General features: G+C 39.7%; 1 protein-coding gene across 1 annotated transcript in view; it reads left to right on the forward strand.

Moving 5' to 3' along the window:
- Positions 1-21,291, forward strand: part of LOC119543922 (aldehyde oxidase-like) — an 87,579-nt gene that overhangs the window by 12,427 nt on the left and 53,861 nt on the right. Inside the window, exons 3-16 of the mRNA XM_037848812.1 lie at positions 3,214-3,310; positions 5,416-5,524; positions 6,927-7,053; positions 8,511-8,572; positions 9,430-9,519; positions 10,156-10,236; positions 10,830-10,974; positions 11,671-11,763; positions 12,536-12,687; positions 12,882-12,975; positions 13,872-13,981; positions 15,006-15,190; positions 16,201-16,363; positions 17,943-18,035. Coding sequence (XP_037704740.1) covers positions 3,214-3,310; positions 5,416-5,524; positions 6,927-7,053; positions 8,511-8,572; positions 9,430-9,519; positions 10,156-10,236; positions 10,830-10,974; positions 11,671-11,763; positions 12,536-12,687; positions 12,882-12,975; positions 13,872-13,981; positions 15,006-15,190; positions 16,201-16,363; positions 17,943-18,035 — 1,601 coding nt within the window. The remainder of the gene's footprint in view (positions 1-3,213; positions 3,311-5,415; positions 5,525-6,926; positions 7,054-8,510; positions 8,573-9,429; positions 9,520-10,155; positions 10,237-10,829; positions 10,975-11,670; positions 11,764-12,535; positions 12,688-12,881; positions 12,976-13,871; positions 13,982-15,005; positions 15,191-16,200; positions 16,364-17,942; positions 18,036-21,291) is intronic.

Below are 21,291 nucleotides of genomic sequence, written 5' to 3' on the forward strand. Positions count from 1 at the left end.
TTAGAGAGATGCAGATTAAGACCACTATGAGATACCATGTCCCACCAATTAGAATGGCTGCCATTAAACAAACAGGAAACTTACAAATGCTGGAGGGGATGTGGAGAAATTGGAACTCTTATTCATTGCTAGTGGGACTATATAATGGTTCAGCCAGTCTGGAAGTCAGTCTGGCAGTTCCTAGAAAACTACATATAGAGTTACCATTCGATCCAGCGATTGCACTTCTCAGTATATACCCGGAAGATCAGAAAGCAGTGACACGAACAGATATCTGCACGCCAGTGTTCATAGCAGCATTATTCACAATTGCCAAGAGATGGAAACAACCCAAATGTCCTTCAACAGATGAGTAGATAAATAAAATGTGGTATATACACACAATGGAATACTATGCGGCAATAAGAAGGAATGATATCCTGAAACATATGACAATATGGATGAACCTTGAAGACATAATGCTGAGCAAAATAAGCCAGGAACAAAAAGAGAAATATTATATGCTACCACTAATGTGAACATTGAAAAATGTAAAACAAATGGTTTCTATTGTAGAATGTAGGGGAACTAGCGATAGAGAGCAATTAAGGAAGGGGGAACCATAATCCAATAAGAACAGATAAGCTATTGTGGGTAAATTTAACATTCTGGGAATGCCCAGGAATGACTATGGTCTGTTAATTTCTTATGGGCATAGTAGGAACAAGTTCATAGAAATGTTGCTATGTTAGGTTACTTTCTTGGGGTAGAGTAGGAACATGTTGAAAGTAAAGCAGTTATCTTAGGTTAGTTGTCTTTTTCTTACTCCCTTGTTATGGTCTGTTTGAAATGTTCTTTTATTGTATGTTTTTTTAAATTTTTAAAATTTTATTTTTTATACAGTTGATTTAAAAAAAGTTAATTAAAAAAACAAAAAAACAAAAAACAAAAACAAAGAAAAAGATATGCAGAGCCCCCTTGAGGACTGGTGGAGAATGCAGGGGTATTGGCCTGCCCCCCTTCGATGGTTGCTAACGTGCTCACAGACATAGGGGACTGGTGGTTTGATGGGTTGAGCCCTCTACCACAGGATTTGCCCTTGGAAAGACTGTTGCTGCAAAGGAGAGGCTAGGCTTCCCTATAATTGTGCCTAAGAGCCTCCTCTCGAATGCCTCTTTGTTGCTCAGATGTGGCCCTCTCTCTCTAACTAAGCCAACTTGGCAGGTGAAATCACTGCCCTCCCCCTTACGTGGGATCAGACACCCAGGGTAGTGAATCTCCCTGGCAATGTGGAGTATGGCTCACGGGGAGGAATGTAGACACAGGATCGTGGGATGGAGAACATCTTCTTGATCAAAAGGGGGAAATGAAAAGAAATGAAACAAGCTTCAGTGGCAGAGAGATTCCAAAAGGAGCCGAGAGGTCACTCTGGTGGGCACTCTTACGCACAATAGAGACAACCCTTTTTAGGTTCTAATGAATTGGGGTAGCTGGTGGTAGATACCTGAAACTATCACACTACAACCCAGAACCCATGAATCTTGAAGATGATTGTATAAAAATGTAGCTTATGAAGGGTGACAGTGGGATTGGGAAAGCCATAAGGACCACACTCCCCTTTGTCTAGTTTATGGATGGATGAGTAGAAAAATGGGGGAAGGAAACAAACAGACATAGACACCCAGTGTTCTTTTTTACTTTAATAGCTCTTTTTGACTTTAATTATTATTCTTGTTATTTTTGTTTGTGTGGTAATGAAGGTGTCAGGGATTGATTTTGGTGATGAATGTACAACTATGTAATGGTACTGTGAACAATCGAATGTATGATTTATTTTGTATGACTGCGTGGTATGTGAATATATCTCAATAAAATAAATATTTTAAAAAATACGAAGCAAAAAAAAACAAAAAAAGCATTAGTACTTGTCAGACACATGAGTTTATTGCTGAAAGTTATTCAAGATCTTTGGATGTAAAAACAAGAAATTCTGGCTTCCTGATTACTCATGAGTGACAGAAAACCCCAAATAACAATAAACAAGATAGACATTAGGAGATTAAACGTGCAGGGGTTTTACTAGGAGAATGCCTGTGTGAAAGGAAATAGGGTATGAGTTGGAGGAGGCTTAGGGAGCTGACCGCAGGGGAAGCCCGACCCCGAGTGAAGGAGAGAGGGAGAGAAGGTGGAGTGCAGTCTAAGGAGGGTTCAGCAAAGCCGTTGAGGGTGGTCCACAAGGAGTCCCATGTCTCTCCACAGCACTGGGCAGGAAGCAGACCACGGGAGGTGTGTCCTTAATGTAACCTGGGCAATAGATTTTAAAGCACAGCAGCTGGGTCCCTCGGTCAGTTACCCTCCCTGTAGTAGGAGATCTGCGAGGCACTTTCTCATGGCTGTCATACTGTCATAGAGGAAGCCTGAAGGGAGTAGACCGGGCTGGTGAATTAGTATCACAGAGTGATCAGGGAACCAAGCTCCTAAGTCTTGCTACTTCACCCTCCTCAGCATGTAGTTTTCTCTTCATGGTCAGAGATGGCTGCTTGATTTCCAGCCATCATATCTGAATTCCTGCAGGTTAGAAGAAGGAATGAAGTGGGCACCACTCTATTTTTAAGACACTTCCCTTCTGGAAGACATACATGAGACTTATACTTGCATCTCATTGGCGAGAGTTATTAATTATCCGAGCAGAATGGGCTGGAAAATGTATTTTTTTAATTCTGGGCAGCCATGTGTGGGGCTAATAATTGGAGTTCCATTTGCTAAGAAAGAATGAGAGAATAGATATTGCACAACAAATAGCACTTTCTGCCACAAAAAGGCAGAGAAATATGGCTAATATGACACAAATATTCCAAGAATAATTTCTAATATGACTTTGACTTTGTATGTCATCAAACACATACATAAAGCTGAAAACAAATGTACAATGTACTCAGACCTTCAAATACTCAAGCCCTTATATGTCTTCTGTTTTTTTTAAGTTTGGCCTTTTGGCAAAGTGAAGTCCTATTCTTTTGAAATGGAAGAGCTAGATTTAACACACAAATGGAAATCAAGAATTTGTAATATTCAAAATAGTAGAAGCCAAGATATATATGCATCATTTGATTAATATGTATTGAAGTGAAACCATACATTTAAGAGCCTGGGTTGGTGCTGTTTCCTGAGCTCAGGGCTATTCCAGAAAGAGAATCATGTAAAACACGCTGTCTTTAACTTTGCTTATTTCAGTCCGACTCACAGGAACTAAGTATGGCTGTGGAGGAGGAGGCTGTGGTGCCTGTACAGTGATGATATCACAATATAACCCCATCACCAAGAAGATAAGGTACCTTGCAGAAGTCTAGATACAGCTGAATTTTCATTGTTTTGAACTTTATTCCTTTATCTGGTAAATATCTATTGAGCACCTGTTACATAGCAGGAAATGTGCTAGACACTGAGGTACAATGATGAACAGGATGGATTTGGTCCCAGGAATATGAGTGGGTTAGAAAAAATGTTCTGTCAATAGGGGTCACTTACGGTCAAAAGTTACCTGTCAAATTTTCATGACTCTCTGTGTTGTCTGGGAAGGAAAGACAGTGAAGGAAAACACTATCATCATGCTCTTTTCAGCTTACTAACTTGCCCCCACCCTTGCCTACAAATAGTGCATTCTCCAGAAATTAGCCAGAGAGATCTGTTTCGAGTATCAATAAGATCGTACCACTCTCCTACTTTAAAATCACCAATGGTTTCCCATTCCATTGAAGATCTTTTCTTTATCCTTGGCATTCATCCTTCAGGTTTGCCAAGCTTCTTAGATCTGTAGGTTGATGGCTTATTAGCTCTGGACACTTCTCAAGCCATTATCTCTTCAAATATTTATGTGCCACTCTCTTTCTCCCCTCTTCTTCTGAGACTCCAGTTATGTATATGTTAAACCATTTTATATTATTCCAGGAATCTCAGATGAGGGCTAAATATCTGAGCACTAGCAGTGTTTCAGAGATCTGCCTGTATTCCACAGCCAAGCCCCCTGACATGTGAACTCTGGGAGATTCCTCCCTCTGCCTGAAATGTTTTTGCCCCATAACTTTTCATTGCTGGCTCCTTCAAATCTTCAGGTTTCAGTAAAATCTTACATTCTCAGCCTTCCCTGATTACCTACTAAATAGCAGTGCCCAGCTTACCTAAGAAACATTATTCCTTAAGCCTATATTAATTCATTCATAGCAGTTCTCACCATTTCAACTTCCATATGTATTTATATATGTATTGTCATTCTTCCCTCTACTAGAATATATACCCTCCAAGGGGAGGGATTTCATCTGTCTTGTTCACTGATGGAAACTTGCCTGACACGTAACAGACACTCAATAATATTTATATTTATTTATAAATGAATACTGTCTTTATAATGTTTCTTTTGTTCATATACATTTGGAATCATATTGTACGTACAGTTTAGAATGCTACAAATTTTGGTTAGTTTCTCGTATCTTTTCTAATTAAATATAACTTTAATGATTGTGTATGTTCCATTGTTTGGGTGGATCCAAACCAATCCCTAAATAGTGGTCACTTACACCATTTTTCATTTTTCATTATTATAAGCAATGCATCCATGAACATTCTTATAATTAGATCTGTGTTTATGACTATTTTCTTATGATAAACCCATAGAGGGAGCATTGCAGGATAAAAAGACTGTGCATTTTAAAGGTTTTTGTTGCTTCCAATGAGATGTCTCCCAGAAGAGCTCTGCCACCTATATTCTTGCCAGCAGTACCTAAGTCTCATTTTCCCACCCTTTGCTAATGATGGATATTAAAATTTTTAAAAAACCTTTGCCATTTTCTTTGGTAACAACGATGTTTTTCGTTGCTTAAATTGTATCTCTCTTGATTATTTGTGAGGGTGAACATTTGTTTCATGTATTTATTGGTCATTTGTAGTCCTGTCTGGTGAATGAGAACATTTTAGGAGTCATTTTGAGTTGGATATTTTCTAGCAGTGGGTTTATGGGATTAAGGAGTTTTGTATCCCAGTGACCACTTCTTCAGAAGCACAAAATCATATTCACTGCAGCCCACTTCTGCCTGGAGGCTAGAATAATCTTCCTAAGTGGGTGGGAGGTCACTTTGTGACTAGGGAATGCCAGCCTCATTCAAGGATAAAACAGTGAAAGTATGCGACAAGTGTTTTGGAATTAGAATTAGGATGATGCATTTGAATCCCGTCTCTGCCACTGTCATAGCTGTCACCTTGGCAAATCCCTCTGTTCCTCAGTTTGTACATCTGTAGAATGGGCACAGGCTAAGGACGAAATGTATGTGCAAAGCCTGGAGATGCTATGAGCACCTGCCACATGGTAGGTGCTCAGTGAATGCTCAGTCCCCTCTCCCACAAGATAGAAGGTGACTTCTGCTTCTCTTTTGCACCCTGAAGACATTATCCAGCCAACGCCTGCCTGCTCCCCATCTGCTCTCTGTACGGTGCTGCCGTCACCACAGTCGAAGGCATAGGGAGCACCCACACCAGGATTCATCCTGTTCAGGTGAGGGCTGCCACTTCTGCTAGGATTTCTGTGCTTTGAAACCACTAATCATAGAAGAAACCTCTGACTAATGACTAATAGAGTAGAGCTGCTGGGCCCGACTGCTTGGAGACCGCCAACAGATGAAACGGAGCTGGGGACCAGGAGTGAAACCTGGGGCCTGTGGGGTTTTGTGACTGATTCTTAGAAAGGTACTCTTAAGAGACTGGAGTTTTTCCTTTTTTAGGAAAACCCTGATATTATTGGGTTTGTTCTGTATGTTCCTTTTAGATGGTACCTGTCCATCTTACGTCTTCCAAACTCACAAAGAAATGGGACTCATGTGCATTGAGGCATTTAATTTTGTTGTTGTTTCTTAAAGTGGGAAATAAGATGATTTAAAGCTGAATTTAAAAAAAAAATCAGCTACCAAAAAGATTTGTTAAATTTACGGCTTGGTCAGAAGACAGAGAATAGGAGTTGTCCATGAATTTTGGGGCTCTTCCCCTAAGGGAGCACCTTGTTAGAGCTTTTGCCTCAAGTGAAAGGGTACCTCCAGCCTTTAAATTATTTATACAATACTCAAAACAATGCTGTTGCTACTTGGTTTTAATTTAAGTTAATGAAGGTCACTTATGAGGAGAGAGTGGAAGAAGGAAGAGTTGGGAGCAACAGAGAAATTGGTGAAACTTTAAATTCTCTAGATTTGAAGGAATCCTGCATTCTCTTTATTTGCTGTGAAACCTCATTACTTGGAGGAGAGAATTCTTCCTGGATGCTGTCGTGAGCCTTGGCCACACACAGGCCTACAAACACCCTTCCTGTCATTTAGTAACTGAGGCAGTGCTCCTGTTGTTACAATGCAGCCAGAAGACAGCTCCCAAAATGGGGGTATACATTATAAATTAGACAAGAGAAAATTCTCAGGGAAAAAATGGTAAAGAGAAATAAAAGGCAATGGGTTCTTCTTGATGGTCTCTGGATTGACAATGGCACTCTGTAAACCCCTAGGTACTAAAGTGCAAAGTGGGCAGATAAAAGGTACTCAAGAAATACTTTGAGATTAATTTTTTTTCTGTTTCTCAACTTGAATGTAATCTGTTCATTTCTCTGAAGGACTTCCAGGGAGTAACCTTTATTGCAGCAATTCCCAACCTGGAAGGCACATTGGAAACACCTGGGGTCTATAAAAACTATGTGGCTTCTCCCCCACCCCCAAACCCAACCCCTCTGAGATGTGGCTTGGGTCTTAGAAATTTTAAAGCTTCCCAGGTAATGCTGAGAACCACTGCCTTAAGGAAACACAAAAGTCGGTGAGGCCCAATAGGAATCACTTAGGGAGATTGTTAAAATGCAGATTTTGATTAAGTAGTTCTGGGATGGAGCCCAAGATTCTGCATTTTTAACCTTTCTGTGCTTCCAGGAGAGGATTGCCAAGTGTCACGGCACCCAGTGTGGATTCTGCACCCCCGGGATGGTGATGTCCATCTACGCACTGCTGAGGAACCACCCGGAGCCCTCTCTGGATCAGTTAACTGATGCCCTTGGTGGTAGGTTCTATGTGTGGGTACTTGTATTTTTGAGTAATAATGAAAATGATAGGTAATTTGGGGCACCTACCATGTGCCACCTACTGTGTTAAATATTGAATGCAGATTATCTCATTTAATCCTCAAAATAATTTTATAAGATAGGCATTGCTATTACACCCATTTTACAGATGGGGAAACTGAAGTTTGAGAGAGTAATTTACTCATTGATATGCCAACAGTAAGTGGAGGAGTTGATTTGTTCACATTTGGATTCAAAGGACACATTGCTATGAGCTGATGTATCTCTTAAGTATATCTTAATTTAAAAGAGTCCCCCTCCTTTTTTTATTGTTTGCTTATTTTTATAATCAATCGAAAGTCAGTTTATCCATTTGCCCTTGGAAAGAGTCCAGTTATCTCTGCAGGCTGCCCCACCATATTAAATATCAGAAGGCTACTTGATGAATAGAGCATGAAGGCAAAGAGATTTAGAGCGTCTGGTGATACTTACTTCAAAGAACTGTCTTTATCTACTCTAGAGCTATTTACCAAGTTCAAGAGCTCAGTGGGTTGGTGGGTGGGGCTTCATTAAAAGGATTCTAAACAATTTTAAAAAATAATGGCCTCCCCAAATTCTGTTTCCTGCAAAATTCTCCATGGCTCTACTTGTCTTTGTCTCTTCCCCCTGAGGGCCTCTTTTTTCCTGCTGAAAGAACAGGAGCATAAAGCTCATATGGGTGGTTCCTCAACAAAAGTGTTCCAGGGAGAATCTGAACAAATGGAAGTGAAAGGAGAGAAACACTGCATAAACTGTCTTCTGCCTGATTTCCTTTAGATGTCATCATATCATTCGATTTTGTGGCTATTTAGGATGTGAATAATTGGCAAGGGATTCTCAAATTTTAGTGTGCTTAAGGCATACGTGGGGAGTTTGTAAAGAATTCACATTCCTGGAACTAACTTCCAGAGATCTTGACTCAGTGGATCTGTTTTTATAAAATAAGACCCCAGATGATTCCAGTGTGGAGGTTGGGCTTGGGGCATGGAACAGGGCATGGACCACTGTGAGAAAAACAGTGGCTTAATGATTTATTGTGAAGCAGTGAGCCCAGTTGCTTCCAAAGTGTAATAAATATTGTTGTTGCTGTACAATATCTTTCTTCTATCAACTTTAAGCTTTGCTCTTGAATAGGATTATAGGCAAAGAGTTTTGGGCTTGAAATCATTGTGTTCTTTGAGTATCTTTCACAAGCAGAGGATATAAAAACTGTTGACAGGAAGTACCAAGAGCTGTGTGAAACTCAAAACCAAATCTCCTAAATCAGAGATGGAAAAATCTGAATTTGTAGATTAGGTAGACCAAAATATCAAATGGGGTTTCCTTCTAGGATGGGGTCTTATTTCCAATATGCTTTTGGCAGACTGTGCCTCTACCTAGGTTACTTGATTAACAGAGCTGGGTTTTTCTCCTTCAGGTAACCTGTGTCGTTGCACTGGATACAGGCCCATAATAGATGCGTGTAAGACTTTCTGTAAAGTAAGTAGAAAGAACACATTCTTGAGTAAGAGTTGTCAGATGTGAGGGAACGACCATGGTTACTAATCCAGGGCTGCTTCTTACCTCAGAGTCTATAATTGCTGTTTGTTATTTGGTCTTGGGTAGGGTACTTACCCTCATCCATTGAGTTTGCCCATAGTTACATCATGAGCACCAAAGCACTTTGACATTGGCTCCAGGTCACTGAGTCCAAGGGGTCTCTCCTGACCTGTTCGTCTGTGCTGGGTCCCTGGAGCCTCTGTGCATGCCCCTTCACAGTGTTGGTCAGGCTGTGGCATACGTAGTTGCCTGATTGCTCTTCTGTCTCTTTATTGGACTACGGGCATCTCTACAGCAGAGGCTATGTATCTCCAGGGCTGGTCACCATGCTTTGTTGAGTGGCCACCCAATAAATATTTGTTGAATGAATGAACAAACAACTTTGAAAATGAGGGACATAAGCTTGCCCTTTGGAAGTTCAACTATGAACTCATCACATTATGGAGTAGAAAAGGGTGATAATAATGATAATACTTGTTAATATTTATTTAAAATATTTAATATCTGAAATAGTAAATGTTAACAGTTAGTAGCTGTTGATACATATAGCAATGTCAGGCTCTGTTATAAGATCTATTGTAGTTTAACTTATTTAATGATCACTACTATTCAAAATTCTTATAAGCTCATATTTTTTATTAGAAGTTAGTTTGGGTATTAGTACAAATGGCTCTTTCATGACATCTGACAATATTGATTCGTATTATGTTTCAACTGGCAGTCACTCACTTTGTTTAATACTTCCCAGAATCAGCAGTAAATTTTTGTTTTTGTTTTTTACTTTTTTCACTCCCTAGACTACTGGCTGCTGTCAAAGTAAAGAAAATGGGATTTGCTGTTTGGATCAAGGAATAAATGGATTACCAGGATTTGAGGAAGAAGATAAGGTCAGTGAAATATAAATTTTTGTTAAGTTTCTCAGTAAACCTGTACTCTTAGGAAGAAGAAATGATTGCCCAAGTTGGTTAATTTGAGGTATGTCCACATGTCCCCTCTCTCAGTCTCACTTCACCTCTACAAAAAAAGTTTCTATCCTTGTCCCTCATTGCAGTTATTACTCCTGTTCAAATACAGCTGTCTATGGGAGAGCAAACACTCTGATCTTAGTGTGCCTTTGTTTAAACAAGCCTGTTGAAGTCGCTTTTCAAGTGCCAGAATTCTAAGTGGAGATGTCAGGGAAGTGGAAGAGCAGGCAGAGGGAGTAGTGAGAGGATAGGTAGCATTTCAGGAAATGTTCTTGTTCTCGGCTGTGCTGGGTGCCGCAGCCTGCCTCCTCTAGTGTCCCCAGCCGGCACAGAGGATGTGCAGGGAGGCCCACTGACATCTGCACTGAGCTGCTATACACAGACCAGGAGTGTGTCAGAGCACGTGACATGACCAGAGCCCGGGGATTGTGACTGGTCATCTGCTTGCTTGTCTGTCTGCTTGCTCTGACTGCATGTCTGTCCTCCTCCTACCTCATTCTACAAAGAATTTAAAGTAGTTACCTGATGACAATAACTTTGGTACTTTCTCTTTTTCAGACAAGTGCAAAACTCTTCTCAGAAGACGAGTTTCTGCCATTGGACCCAACCCAGGAATTGATATTTCCTCCAGAGCTAATGGTAAGCAAGGCAGTGTTGGGCTATCCTAGGGGAATTCAGGGTGAAATGTCGGGAAGGGTTTTTGCTTATGGATCTCCTCAAGAGCTGGTTGGCAAATAAGTAATACTCATCTGTCACTGTCAGCCCAAGGTTGAAAGAGAATGGGACCCAGGCAGAGGTGGGGGGATGAGGGTGGAGTCACCACGAGGGACAGTTGAGTTGACTGTAAGAAGCAGAAGATAGGATCTATTAAAAAAGTCATGAAATGACATACCAACATTTGTAGATATAGAGTGTTTTCTATTTCTACTGTTCTTCCATAGTAAAATTTGACAAAATGAAGCCCGTTAAAATATTTTTAAACATTAAAATGAATTCCTTTGAGATATCACATCAATGAAGAGAAGATATATGTGTATGGTCCCAGAAGGAGTAAAATCTTGTCACACTTTCATACTGAACTCTGATTCCTAGTCAAACTCTACTTGTATGTCCCCCCCACCACTTTTTTGAAAAGATCTGTATTTCCTTTCTGTATTCCCGCAAAGATAGAGCAGAAACAAGTGGAAATGTTGGCACAAGGTGATCTTGAATCCCTATTACTTTTGAAATAGGTGATGGCTGAGAAACAACCACAGAGGATCAGGGTTTTTGGTGGAGACAGAATGAAGTGGATTTCTCCAGTGAGCCTGAAGGAACTTCTAGAAGCTAAAGTCAAGTATCCCCAGGCTCCTCTTGTCATGGGGAACACCTCTGTGGGTAAGTAGAACCCCAGGGCCTTTTTATGGGGGAAACTGAGGAAAATGGCTTTGGGAGAAAACCTCACATATTGTATGTTCTCTGGAAAAGCAGCCTGAAATAGTGTTTTTAGTCATTTAGACTCAACTTCCCCAGCATTGCTCAAGAGACCATCTAACTACCTTTAAATAGACAAATCCCTGTTGTCCCTCATGGGAGCAGTGCACAGAGTTGCCTCCAAGAGGCTTACTCTGTAAAAAGCAAATCAGCAGCAGAGTTTCCAGTGACAGCTCTCCTGCCTTTCCATTAGGGCTTGATCTGGGGCTTGTATTTGAAATTGCTCTTTGATTCCTCTCTTGGTGGTGCCTCAGTAGCTGGTGTATGTTTTTCTTAAACTGTACAAACAGGATTTTTGTTGTACCCAGTGTAGGCTCTGTTTGACTGCCTGTCCCTCTGAGGAGCCCCAGAGTCCTCCCAAAGAGGCTTTTGCAGATGCCACACAGCCAAGTTTTAAGGATGACAATTCCAGAGACTCCTCCAAGTTTAATGCAAACCATCCAGTCATTCACTGTGTGTGTGACTTGGCAATACCCAGACCAGTTGAAAGAGATGAAGCTTTTATATATTTAAAGACATCAATTTTAATCACAGTTCCAGAATTATAAAGGTCATTTGTCCCCTTCATCCTAGTCTTTTTTCTCTTTTTCTATCCTTTAGGACCTGAAGTGAAATTTAAAGGTGTCTTTCACCCAGTTATTATTTCTCCTGATAGAATTGAAGAACTTTGTGTTGTGAACCATACATGTAATGGTGAGTTTTCAAGGTCCCTGTTTTTTTAGTTAAAATACCTATTTCCCTTGCCTAGGAGACAAGCCAAAAAATGATTATTCCTAATTTATTAAATACAAGGAGATTATCTTTTTATAAGGATGATAATATTCAGGAGAGATATTTGGAGGGGGGTGGAATTCTCTACAGTAGATTCTAAGTGTTTGAATTGTCAGATTTTTACTGAAGAACTTCTTCTGGCTTCAGCGTCAGAGCAATGTATCAGACACTCCCTGAAAGGTATTGTGTTAGGTGCTGGCTAGAAGATAAAGATGAATAGAATGTCGTCTTTGCTTTCCAGAAGCCCAGTAGTAAGCAAAGCAAGTCTGTGTAATAAACAGCTTACAGACTGACTTCTCCATTCCTATAAAGAGAATTGATTTAATGGCAATGACAGACAGTATAAATGTGATTTTGGAGTGTAAGCTCTGGAGTCTAGTTCTTGACTATGACATATATTAGCTATAAGAACCCAGGCAAGTAACTTAGCTGAATCTCAGTCTCTTCATCTGTGAAATAGGTTTGCTAAGATTCAAGGAGTTTCTATTAATTCAGCGTAGTGTTTGACACAGTGACTGTTCAAAGAATTTAGCCTCTATCATCTCCATCACCTCCATTGCCTTCTCTACCACAACCAATAAACTGGGTAGCATGGTACCCAGTATAAAGATCCCATCTTTGTAACTTTAATGTAATGGACATCTCGAGGTCAGTGGTGATCACATTGCATTATTTTCAAATGCCTTCCTTTCAGGGCTGACCATAGGTGCCGGCCTCAGCCTGGCTCAAGTGAAGGACATCCTGGCTGATGTGATCCTGAAGCTCCCAGAAGAGAAGACACAGACACACCGTGCTCTCTTGAAGCATTTGGGAACTCTGGCCGGGTCACAGATCAGAAGCATGGCTGTACGTATTTGATGACAGTGAACTCCCTGGTGTGTGTCCCCTGGGTGACTGTTCCTTATGAATCATGACATTGCCACTCTTTTGGAATAGGCAAAAAGAATTCTTCTCCAATCCCTTGCTTAACATTTATTTTACACTTTTTTGGGGGGGGAATTATACTCCTGGGGAGAAAATAACTCATAATTTTTAAAAAGTCTTTAGGGGGCCACATCATGAGCAGACACCTAGATTCAGACCTGAACCCTCTCCTGGCTGTGGGCAATTGTACCCTCAACTTGCTTTCCAAAGGTAAGTGGCATCTCCTACTTGGAGATGACTAAACCTGCTCTTCTGTCCTTTCTTCTTTCTGTGGTGGCAGGAAGTCCTATTTTGCAAGTGACTCTCTGCCTCTCTGTGCTGGCAAAGTTGGTCAGTCTGATCCTAATTCCACATGACCTCAGTATCTTCATCTCCTTTTTGTGATCATGTGTCATCTTGGGGGGGAAGGTTTGCATTCAGAGTTTTCAATTTAAGTAACATGTCTTTAAAAGTCATACAATGAGAAACAGGTTTTGTGATATGAATATAGACATCAAAACTTCTTAGGCTTTATGCCCAAATTATATTTTATTATAGCTTTAAATGGTTCCTCCCCCAATATATTGATTTTATATTGAGAATCTATGAATAAAAGTTCTTTGGATGCTGGGGAAAAAAGGGTAAATAAATAAGACAGAAATTCACTGGTCTATAAACTCATTAAAGGTGAGTTGTTTAGTTGCCTTTGTATGTCTGGTACCTAGCAGAGTTACTTGCTATAAGCAATAAGCATTTGTTGAATGACTTGACCAGTATACTAAAAGGAATATTAATATCTACTCCCTACTTATAAAGCTCAAAGTAAACTGTGCTGTTCAGGAAGATGATTACTAAGGTCCTGTTCTAATTGAAAACCTGGGCTACTCTGCTGGATAGTTATATTTATACGCCAGCAAGCAAGGCCAAAAAAAAGGTGTTTCCTATACTGGAAGGAACATTAGAAGATGCTTTATAGGACAAAAGATTCGTTAAGCACAGGAAGACCACTTCCTCCCCAAAACAACCAGTTTCTTTGGGTTTTTGGAAGAATTATTTCCCAAGTTTTGGTCTTTTGATTGTTTGATAAACAGAATAGATTCCCAGGAAAGTGTGATTTCTTTCCACAGAAGGAGAACGGCAGGTTCCTTTAAATGAGCAGTTTCTCAGAAAGAGCCCCAAAGCAGACCTTAAGCCTGAAGAAATCCTGATCTCAGTGAACATCCCCTACTCGAGGAAGGTGAGAATGTCCTTCCAGTGTCCTGGTTTTACCTGTGAGCCTACAGCTTGTCTATTCCAAAACATAGTGGGTTTAGAAAGGATTGCATGTTTACTGGAGAGATAAAGCCCAATTTCAGGAAGCAGTTTGAGGTCATTATCTTAAGGGGAATTGTGAATAGTTACCTTTTACTTGTGTTAAGTACTCCCCTATAGTTTCTGGAATTAGGAGACCTTTATTTCTACCTTTCTCTCTCTCTCTCTGAAACTCTAAAGTTACTAATAAATTTATTTTTTATTTTTTAACTGTGGTAAAATATACATAACTTCAATTTACCATTTTTAGCTTTTTAAGTGAACAATTCAGAGGCATTAATTATATTCACAATGCTGTACAACCACTACCACCATCCATCTCCGTAATTTTTCATCACCTCTGTACCTATTAAGCAATAACTCCCAACTCTCCCCTCTCCCCAATCTCTGGTAGCCTCTAATCCACTTTCTGTCTTTAGAATAGGTCACTATTCTAGGTATTTCACATAAGTGAAATCAAACGATATTTGTCCTTTTGTGTCTGGCTTATTTCACTCAGCACAGTGTCTTAAAGGTTCATGCATGTTGTAGCATGTATCAGAACTTCATTCCTTTTTATGGCTGAGTAATATTCCATCATATGTATATATCTAACAGATTTTTAAAAATGTCTTTGTCCCATAACTCCTAATCCTAAATAAAACTTAAACAATATACTTCTACTTATATCTTGGAATTTGGAAAAAGGCTAAAAACCCACCTCATTTTCAGTAGAACTTAGTGGAAAGAATAAGGACTTTGGAATCAGACAGAGTTGGGTTTGAATCCTGATTTCAATCTGACCCTGAGCTACTTGCTGGGTCGCTAAGAGCCTTTGGTTCTTCATCCGTAAAATGGAGCCTGCCTTGGAGGGTTTGAGGAGGATCAAATGAAGCAGCAGACATAATCTGCCTAGCACATAGATGGCACTCAGTGTGTGTCTACATGTACTACTCAACTTTTGCTTTCAGTGGGAATTTGTGTCAGCCTTCCGACAAGCCCAGCGGCAACAGAATGCACTAGCGATAGTCAATTCTGGAATGAGAGTCTTCTTTGGAGAAGGGGAAGGCATCATTAGAGAGTTATCCATCTACTATGGAGGTGTTGGTCCAACCACCATCTATGCAAAAAATTCCTGCCAGAAACTCATCGGAAGGTATGGCCTTAAACACCGAATAAATAAGCAGGTCTTTTTGCAGTGAGATGTAATTACCAGAAGAAAAATGCTTGGAACCTTTCTGTTTAATGGCATGCAATTCCAGTAAGATTTCATGATTGTGTGTGATTATATTTTCCATATGTCTTGATTTTGGTGAATCCTGCACTGGTTATTATATAGACTGTGTGTGTGTGTGTGTGTGTGTGTGTGTGTGTGCGCGCACGCGCACATATGTGGAAGGAAAGGAGAGAGAGAGGGAAACAGCTTATCTCCCAATTATGTATAGTGCCCAGACAGAGTAAGCAACATGAGTAAACTGTGTATTCTTTATTGTGGAAAATAAATTCCCGTGATGAAAAATAGATTATGTGAGTTTGTTCTACAAGAAATTGCTAAATGCATTTGCTCGACTCACTTTTTATTTCTATAGGTAATACTAATAGCTAATGTTTCTTGAGCATTTACTAGGTATCAGGTACCATTCAGGAGATACTGAGCAGTGGAAGAACATGAATTTGAATCAGTCAGGCCACTTGGGTCCAAATCTCAGCTTGACCTCTTGTAACTAAGTGATTTCAGTCAGCTTACTTAGCCCCATGGTACCTCAGTTCCCTCATCTGTCAAAGGGAGCTCATCATGCCTTCCTCATAAAGCAGTTGAGAGGGTTAAATGAGTGAGTACACACACAAAGTGCTTAAAGCAGAGCCCAGCATTCAGTAAGCACTTTAGTGATGTAGGGTCAGTTACCACTGGGCTGCCACAGGTTGTCATTTATTTCCTGTGAGGTGGGTGCTACTACTATTCCCCTTTTGCAGATGAGGAAGTGGCCAGGCCCTTTCAGACACCTTGTGGGTGATGGAGCCATGACTTGAAGTCAGGTTGCCTGATCCTGTAGCTTGTACTCTTATTTCCTGCATGAGACCATCACTGTTTGTCTTACATGTTGGTGGAACCTGGGAGGTAATGAGTTCTGTCAGGCTGCAAGTCTTCTCTGTTGACTCACCCAGGCCCTGGAATGAAAAGATGCTGGATGTAGCCTGCAGGCTGGTTCTGGACGAAGTCTCCCTCCCAGGCTCGGCTCCAGGTGGGAGGGTGGAATTCAAGAGGACTCTCATCGTCAGCTTCCTCTTCAAGTTCTACCTGGAAGTGTCACAGATTTTGAAGAGGATGGTAAACAGAACTGACAGTGTATTAGTTTTCCCAGTGCTGGGGGCTATAGTGACAGCCAAAATAGAGAAAACAAGCCCTGCCAAATAGCTTAGAACATAGATCGAATATTTACAAGTGTGCTGGGCAAACATCAGAATGTTTGTTGCTGGGTTGTGAGTTTGGGAAAGAATTGCAAATAGAGCTCAGACTTGTGCAGGATTTTGTTTTATACCATTCAGTTTTGTTTCTGGTCTGTTGTTTTCCTAGACGGTGTGCAGAATTCATTTTCCCCAGTAAAGCATTTCCTTACCTTGTTGAGGTTTACCATCACACTTGTGACTCTCCTCTCTGGGTTCAACTTCATTTCTCTATTCCTCTCACCTTTAGTATGAAGATGGCAGCCACTCCACATGCTTGTCGTGAAATGGGTCATTATAGGAACGGGGCTTAATATGATCCCTTCAGAGGGATGTAATGAAAACTTCTTAGCAGTCCCAATAGTAGCAATTATAGTCCAGGTATTCTTTTGTCTTTATAACAAATGATTAGAGTTAAAAGATTGTTGGCTAGGGAGGTTACACTACTAACAGAATTTCTCTGAATAATTTACTAGCCCCAAAGGGAAATTAAACAATATTTACCTTGCTAACCTGTGCTACAATCAGCTGACCAAAGTAGACTAGAAGCCAAGAACACCCTTCATGTGGTATAGAGATTAGTGTGATCACTTTAAACAAGAGACACAAAATTCTCTTATTGGTTTTGCAAGTATCTTCTCATTATAGACGGGACCAACTAAGAATCGAAAGAGTTGTATCAAATTGTTTTTAGAATGGAAGCTTGAAAACATCTGTAAGTATATATGTCACCATGTAATCAAAAGAGATAAATTACAGTCAATTGTAGCCTCGTCTAATTTATAGCAAACTAATACAATTTCTTGGTAAATCAAGTGATATAATTTAAAGTGTCTGCCTTGGAGTTTTATACCTTTAAGTCAACTCCCTTTCTTTAAAAATCCTTTGTTGGCTTTACTTTTTATTAATTTTTTTTAATTATAAAAATAATTGTTGGGTTTATTGTTCAAAGTTTCATATAAAGATCAAAATGACCACTTTCCCTCAGGTCTAAGAAGTGTTTTTCCCAAGGACCAGGAATAGCAGGGATGCAGCCTTCCGCATTTTCCTTTCTATGCAGTTTGCCAGGTGGTACAGAGCAAAGTTTGAGGCTCATTCGCAATGATGTCCTTTTGCTCTGATTTCTTCCTGGTTTAAGTATTCTCTTCTGTTCTCTTTAATTTACTAAGTTCTATGTTCCTGTTTTATTACTTCATAAGTCCTCAAATCATTTAGGAAAGTATGTGAGATAGTCACCAGAAACATAGACATGTTGTAGGCCAGTTGCATGCTATATTCATTTGGCTTTTCCTGACATGTTGTAGTAGGTCTGTACCTTTCAGAGTTCACATCCTTGAGATCAGAGAGCTGCCTGTAGCCCCAGGCTTCTGAACACAGCGGCATGTTTGCTAAGAATTGCCTTAGCCTCCCTCCCAAAGCCATTCTGGCACATTTTAAATATCTACAACTGCTCAACTTTTCAGGACCCTGTTCACTATCCTAGCCTTGCAGACAAGTATGAAAGTGTTTTAGAAGATATCCATTCCAAGCATCACTGGAGTATATTGAAGTACCAGGTTGGTGGCTTTTTTTTTTTGTTTTTTAATTCCAGGGACTTGGTCAGTAGCTCCTTTACCTGTGGATCTGTAGTCCCACCTGTGTCTCAGTGATTCTCATGCTTTATAAACACAAGCTCCCCTTCTGGTGACCTCACAGCCTCCTTTAGTGTTAATTAAAGTTTTCAGATCAATGAAGAATTACAACTAAAAATAAATCAAAGGACTGGTAATTTTAAAGAAAAATATCTGTTTTGCTCTTGAAGGTCGTGTGCGTTGTACCGTGACCTAGTATCACCAACACAAATGAACTAGCTAGCTGGCCACGTGCTTTCTGCCCTTGGCAGAGCTGTGGGGCTGCTTTGAATTCATTTTCAGAGGAGCAGACTAAACAGCCCCTGAAGGTTGATGATAATGCAATACTGTGCTTTTTTGAAAAGGCTGCTGATTTGTTTTGTTTGAATGTGGAGCTATTTTGCCCCCAACTGTTATTCTCCAAGTGGTTTTCTATGAATGACATTTTAGAGTTGAATCAAACATTGGTTCCAAGAGCTATTTTTGAGCTCTCTAAATGAAGGCTGAATATTCGAGAGACCAGAATTCCTCATAATATTCGAATGGAATTTTCTGCCACAAAATCATAAAAATATCGTCTGAAGTCATCCTTTTGATAAACTGGGTAAGATTCAGTGTGCTCTTCCTTGAGATCATTATTGAGAAACTTGTCTGGGAGAGTTTTATCAAACTGAGAGCAAGAAGACACTTCTTAAAGCATCAGTTCATTGAATCTGTTGTTGGATTATTATAAAAGCTTACAGTATGTCGTAACTAACATTGAAGTTGGTGTATACCCCTGGAGGTTTTAGGTTCATTATGTTCATGAACTCAAATTTGCCACACTCCTTAGAAAATGATCATTTTGAAAGTTAAGAACAGCTGCCCTTTTCCCTAATGTTCTCCAAAAAATGGCAGCTGCAAACTTCTGCTCAAAAATATCAACCAAGTGAATATTTCTCTGACAATGAATAAACTTTGGAAAGGCACAATTTCAATGGTCATTCAAATTATCACATAACAAACTGATAATCTAGTTAACTCAGCATTTTTCACATAGTTGTCTATCTTGAAAGTGAGGTTATTGTTATCAATTGCAAGGCAATGTTTTAGAAACAGTGTATCTCCCTCACATGAATTTCACTTTTTGTTTTTCCTTGTGGCTTTTCACACACACACAATCCTCCTTGCTAGAGCAACATCAGCACTGATGATAATATATCTCCCCCCAACTCAGTCCGTTTGCTTTGAAACATTTTGATTCAGCATCAAGATATGACCAGTTTGAGAAGACACATTCTTTCTTCCGTAGTGTCTTTAGCACATACTAAGTATAAGCAAGTGATCAAGTACCATTCCTTTTTCACCAGTAGATTCATCACAACGGACTGCAAAACGTGTTGTATATTCAGCTAAAATACTTTTGCATTTGACTGTAGAAGAGAACAAAAATATATTTTGGAATTTCTTTTCAATCTTTTGGCAGGCCTCACACACTAAGGTTTCACAAGATTCTTTTTCGTGTTAGGGAGTTTTTCATTATTTACACAGAAAACTATTATGGTATACATAGGAAACTTCCACAGCTTTTACAGAGGCCTACAAATAGTTTTCCTTAATGTCCACACTTATGCATTATACAGAATTTTATTTTCAGGAAGGAAAAAGCCCTCTTAGGGCTTTAGAAAATGATGTGTTTCTCACTCAAGTATTGTGCAAGTTGAGAAGCCAGCCCAGCATCATAGCCGAGCACTTTGGGGGATATGATACAGAGAAAATTGATCCCTACCATTGGTAACAAATGGAAAGCCATACCTGATAGAACCCTTATAGAAGTGTTTTTCTTTTGATTAGCCTCTCAGCTCCTCAAAGGAGAGAGAAAAGAGAACTGCTGAGAGCATTTGGTCAGAGCACAGAGCAGTCAACCATGCTCAGTTTTGCTGGTGTGTGTTGGGCTGCTTCAGATCCTTGCTCATGCCTCAATCCCAGTATACAGAATTTTCTCTCATTTTCCCTATTCCCCTACAATTGTAGCCTTTAGTCCACCTTTAATGGTGCCTGGGCCAAATTGTAACTTATTTCTAGCTTATGGAGTCAGGATGAACTCAACAACCAGAAAGACAAGGAAGGGGTGGGGGACTTATTACTCCATTTTATGCATATTGTAATAATCATAAAATTGAAGTTTATATTTAACTAAAACAAATATGAACATTGAAACAATAAATGCTTGTTTATATGCAATAGGAATTAGTTCAGTGCATCTTACGCATGCTCCTTAAGCCAAGTTAGTTGTAGAAGTCACTCTATTTCCTGCGTATAATCTTTATTCTATAGTTGCTTGACATTTTACTTCTTGCCATTTGCATTATGAAAACAATAGTTTTTTATTTGTTTGTTTGTTTGTTTTCGTTTTCCGAATAGTCAGCAATGATGCGGAACATGTTTTCAATTTACACATGCCACTCTCCCCTTCCCCCTAATATTCCAGGCCTACCCCCTCCCTGGAGAATTGTAGACGTAGCTCAAGATGAAGCTTTATTCTTTTTTAACTTCCTCAAGTAGGTTGGCAATGGATGAGGCCCACTGTTCTTGATTTCCTTGAGCAGCAGAGGGCATCAGAGAACTGTATTTTTCAGTTAGTTTTACATAAAGTTTTCCATTATAGTCATGGCTGTCTTCTGTTTATGTATTTGTTAGATTAACTCCAAATGTTCAGACGGGAAAAGAAAGCAAAATATCTGCATGAAAAGAAAATGTGCTATTTGATCAGGGGATCCTAGATAGCTACAATTATTCTCTTTCATTCCTGTGCAGTTCATTAGACCAAGGAATACTTTGAAACTGGAAAATCTACAGCAATGATTAAAATGAATACCATTTTAGGTTGATTGGGATGTCTCATTTGTTGTCAATATGTACAGAATATGCTTTTAAAATGGCACATTCTGGTATTCAAACACAAAAAATATTTAGCTTTTCGTTGGTCAGATACCTTAAATTATACTGAGTTGGAAATAGATAAGCTTCAATTTCTTTTTTTATTCCCTAGTATATGTTCTGTTGGTGGCTTGTATCTTCTTGCCTCATGCTATATGATGTAACCTGGTCTGATAAGGTTCATCTCAAGGAAGGAATCCCTGCCTAACTCAGGGCTTTGGGGGCTGACCCCATGAATTGCAGTGGGGAGTAGCAAATGGGGTAGAAAGGGGAGGCTTCCATA

This window comes from Choloepus didactylus, chromosome 9 (assembly GCF_015220235.1).
Source record: "Choloepus didactylus isolate mChoDid1 chromosome 9, mChoDid1.pri, whole genome shotgun sequence".
Lineage (NCBI taxonomy): Eukaryota > Metazoa > Chordata > Mammalia > Pilosa > Megalonychidae > Choloepus > Choloepus didactylus.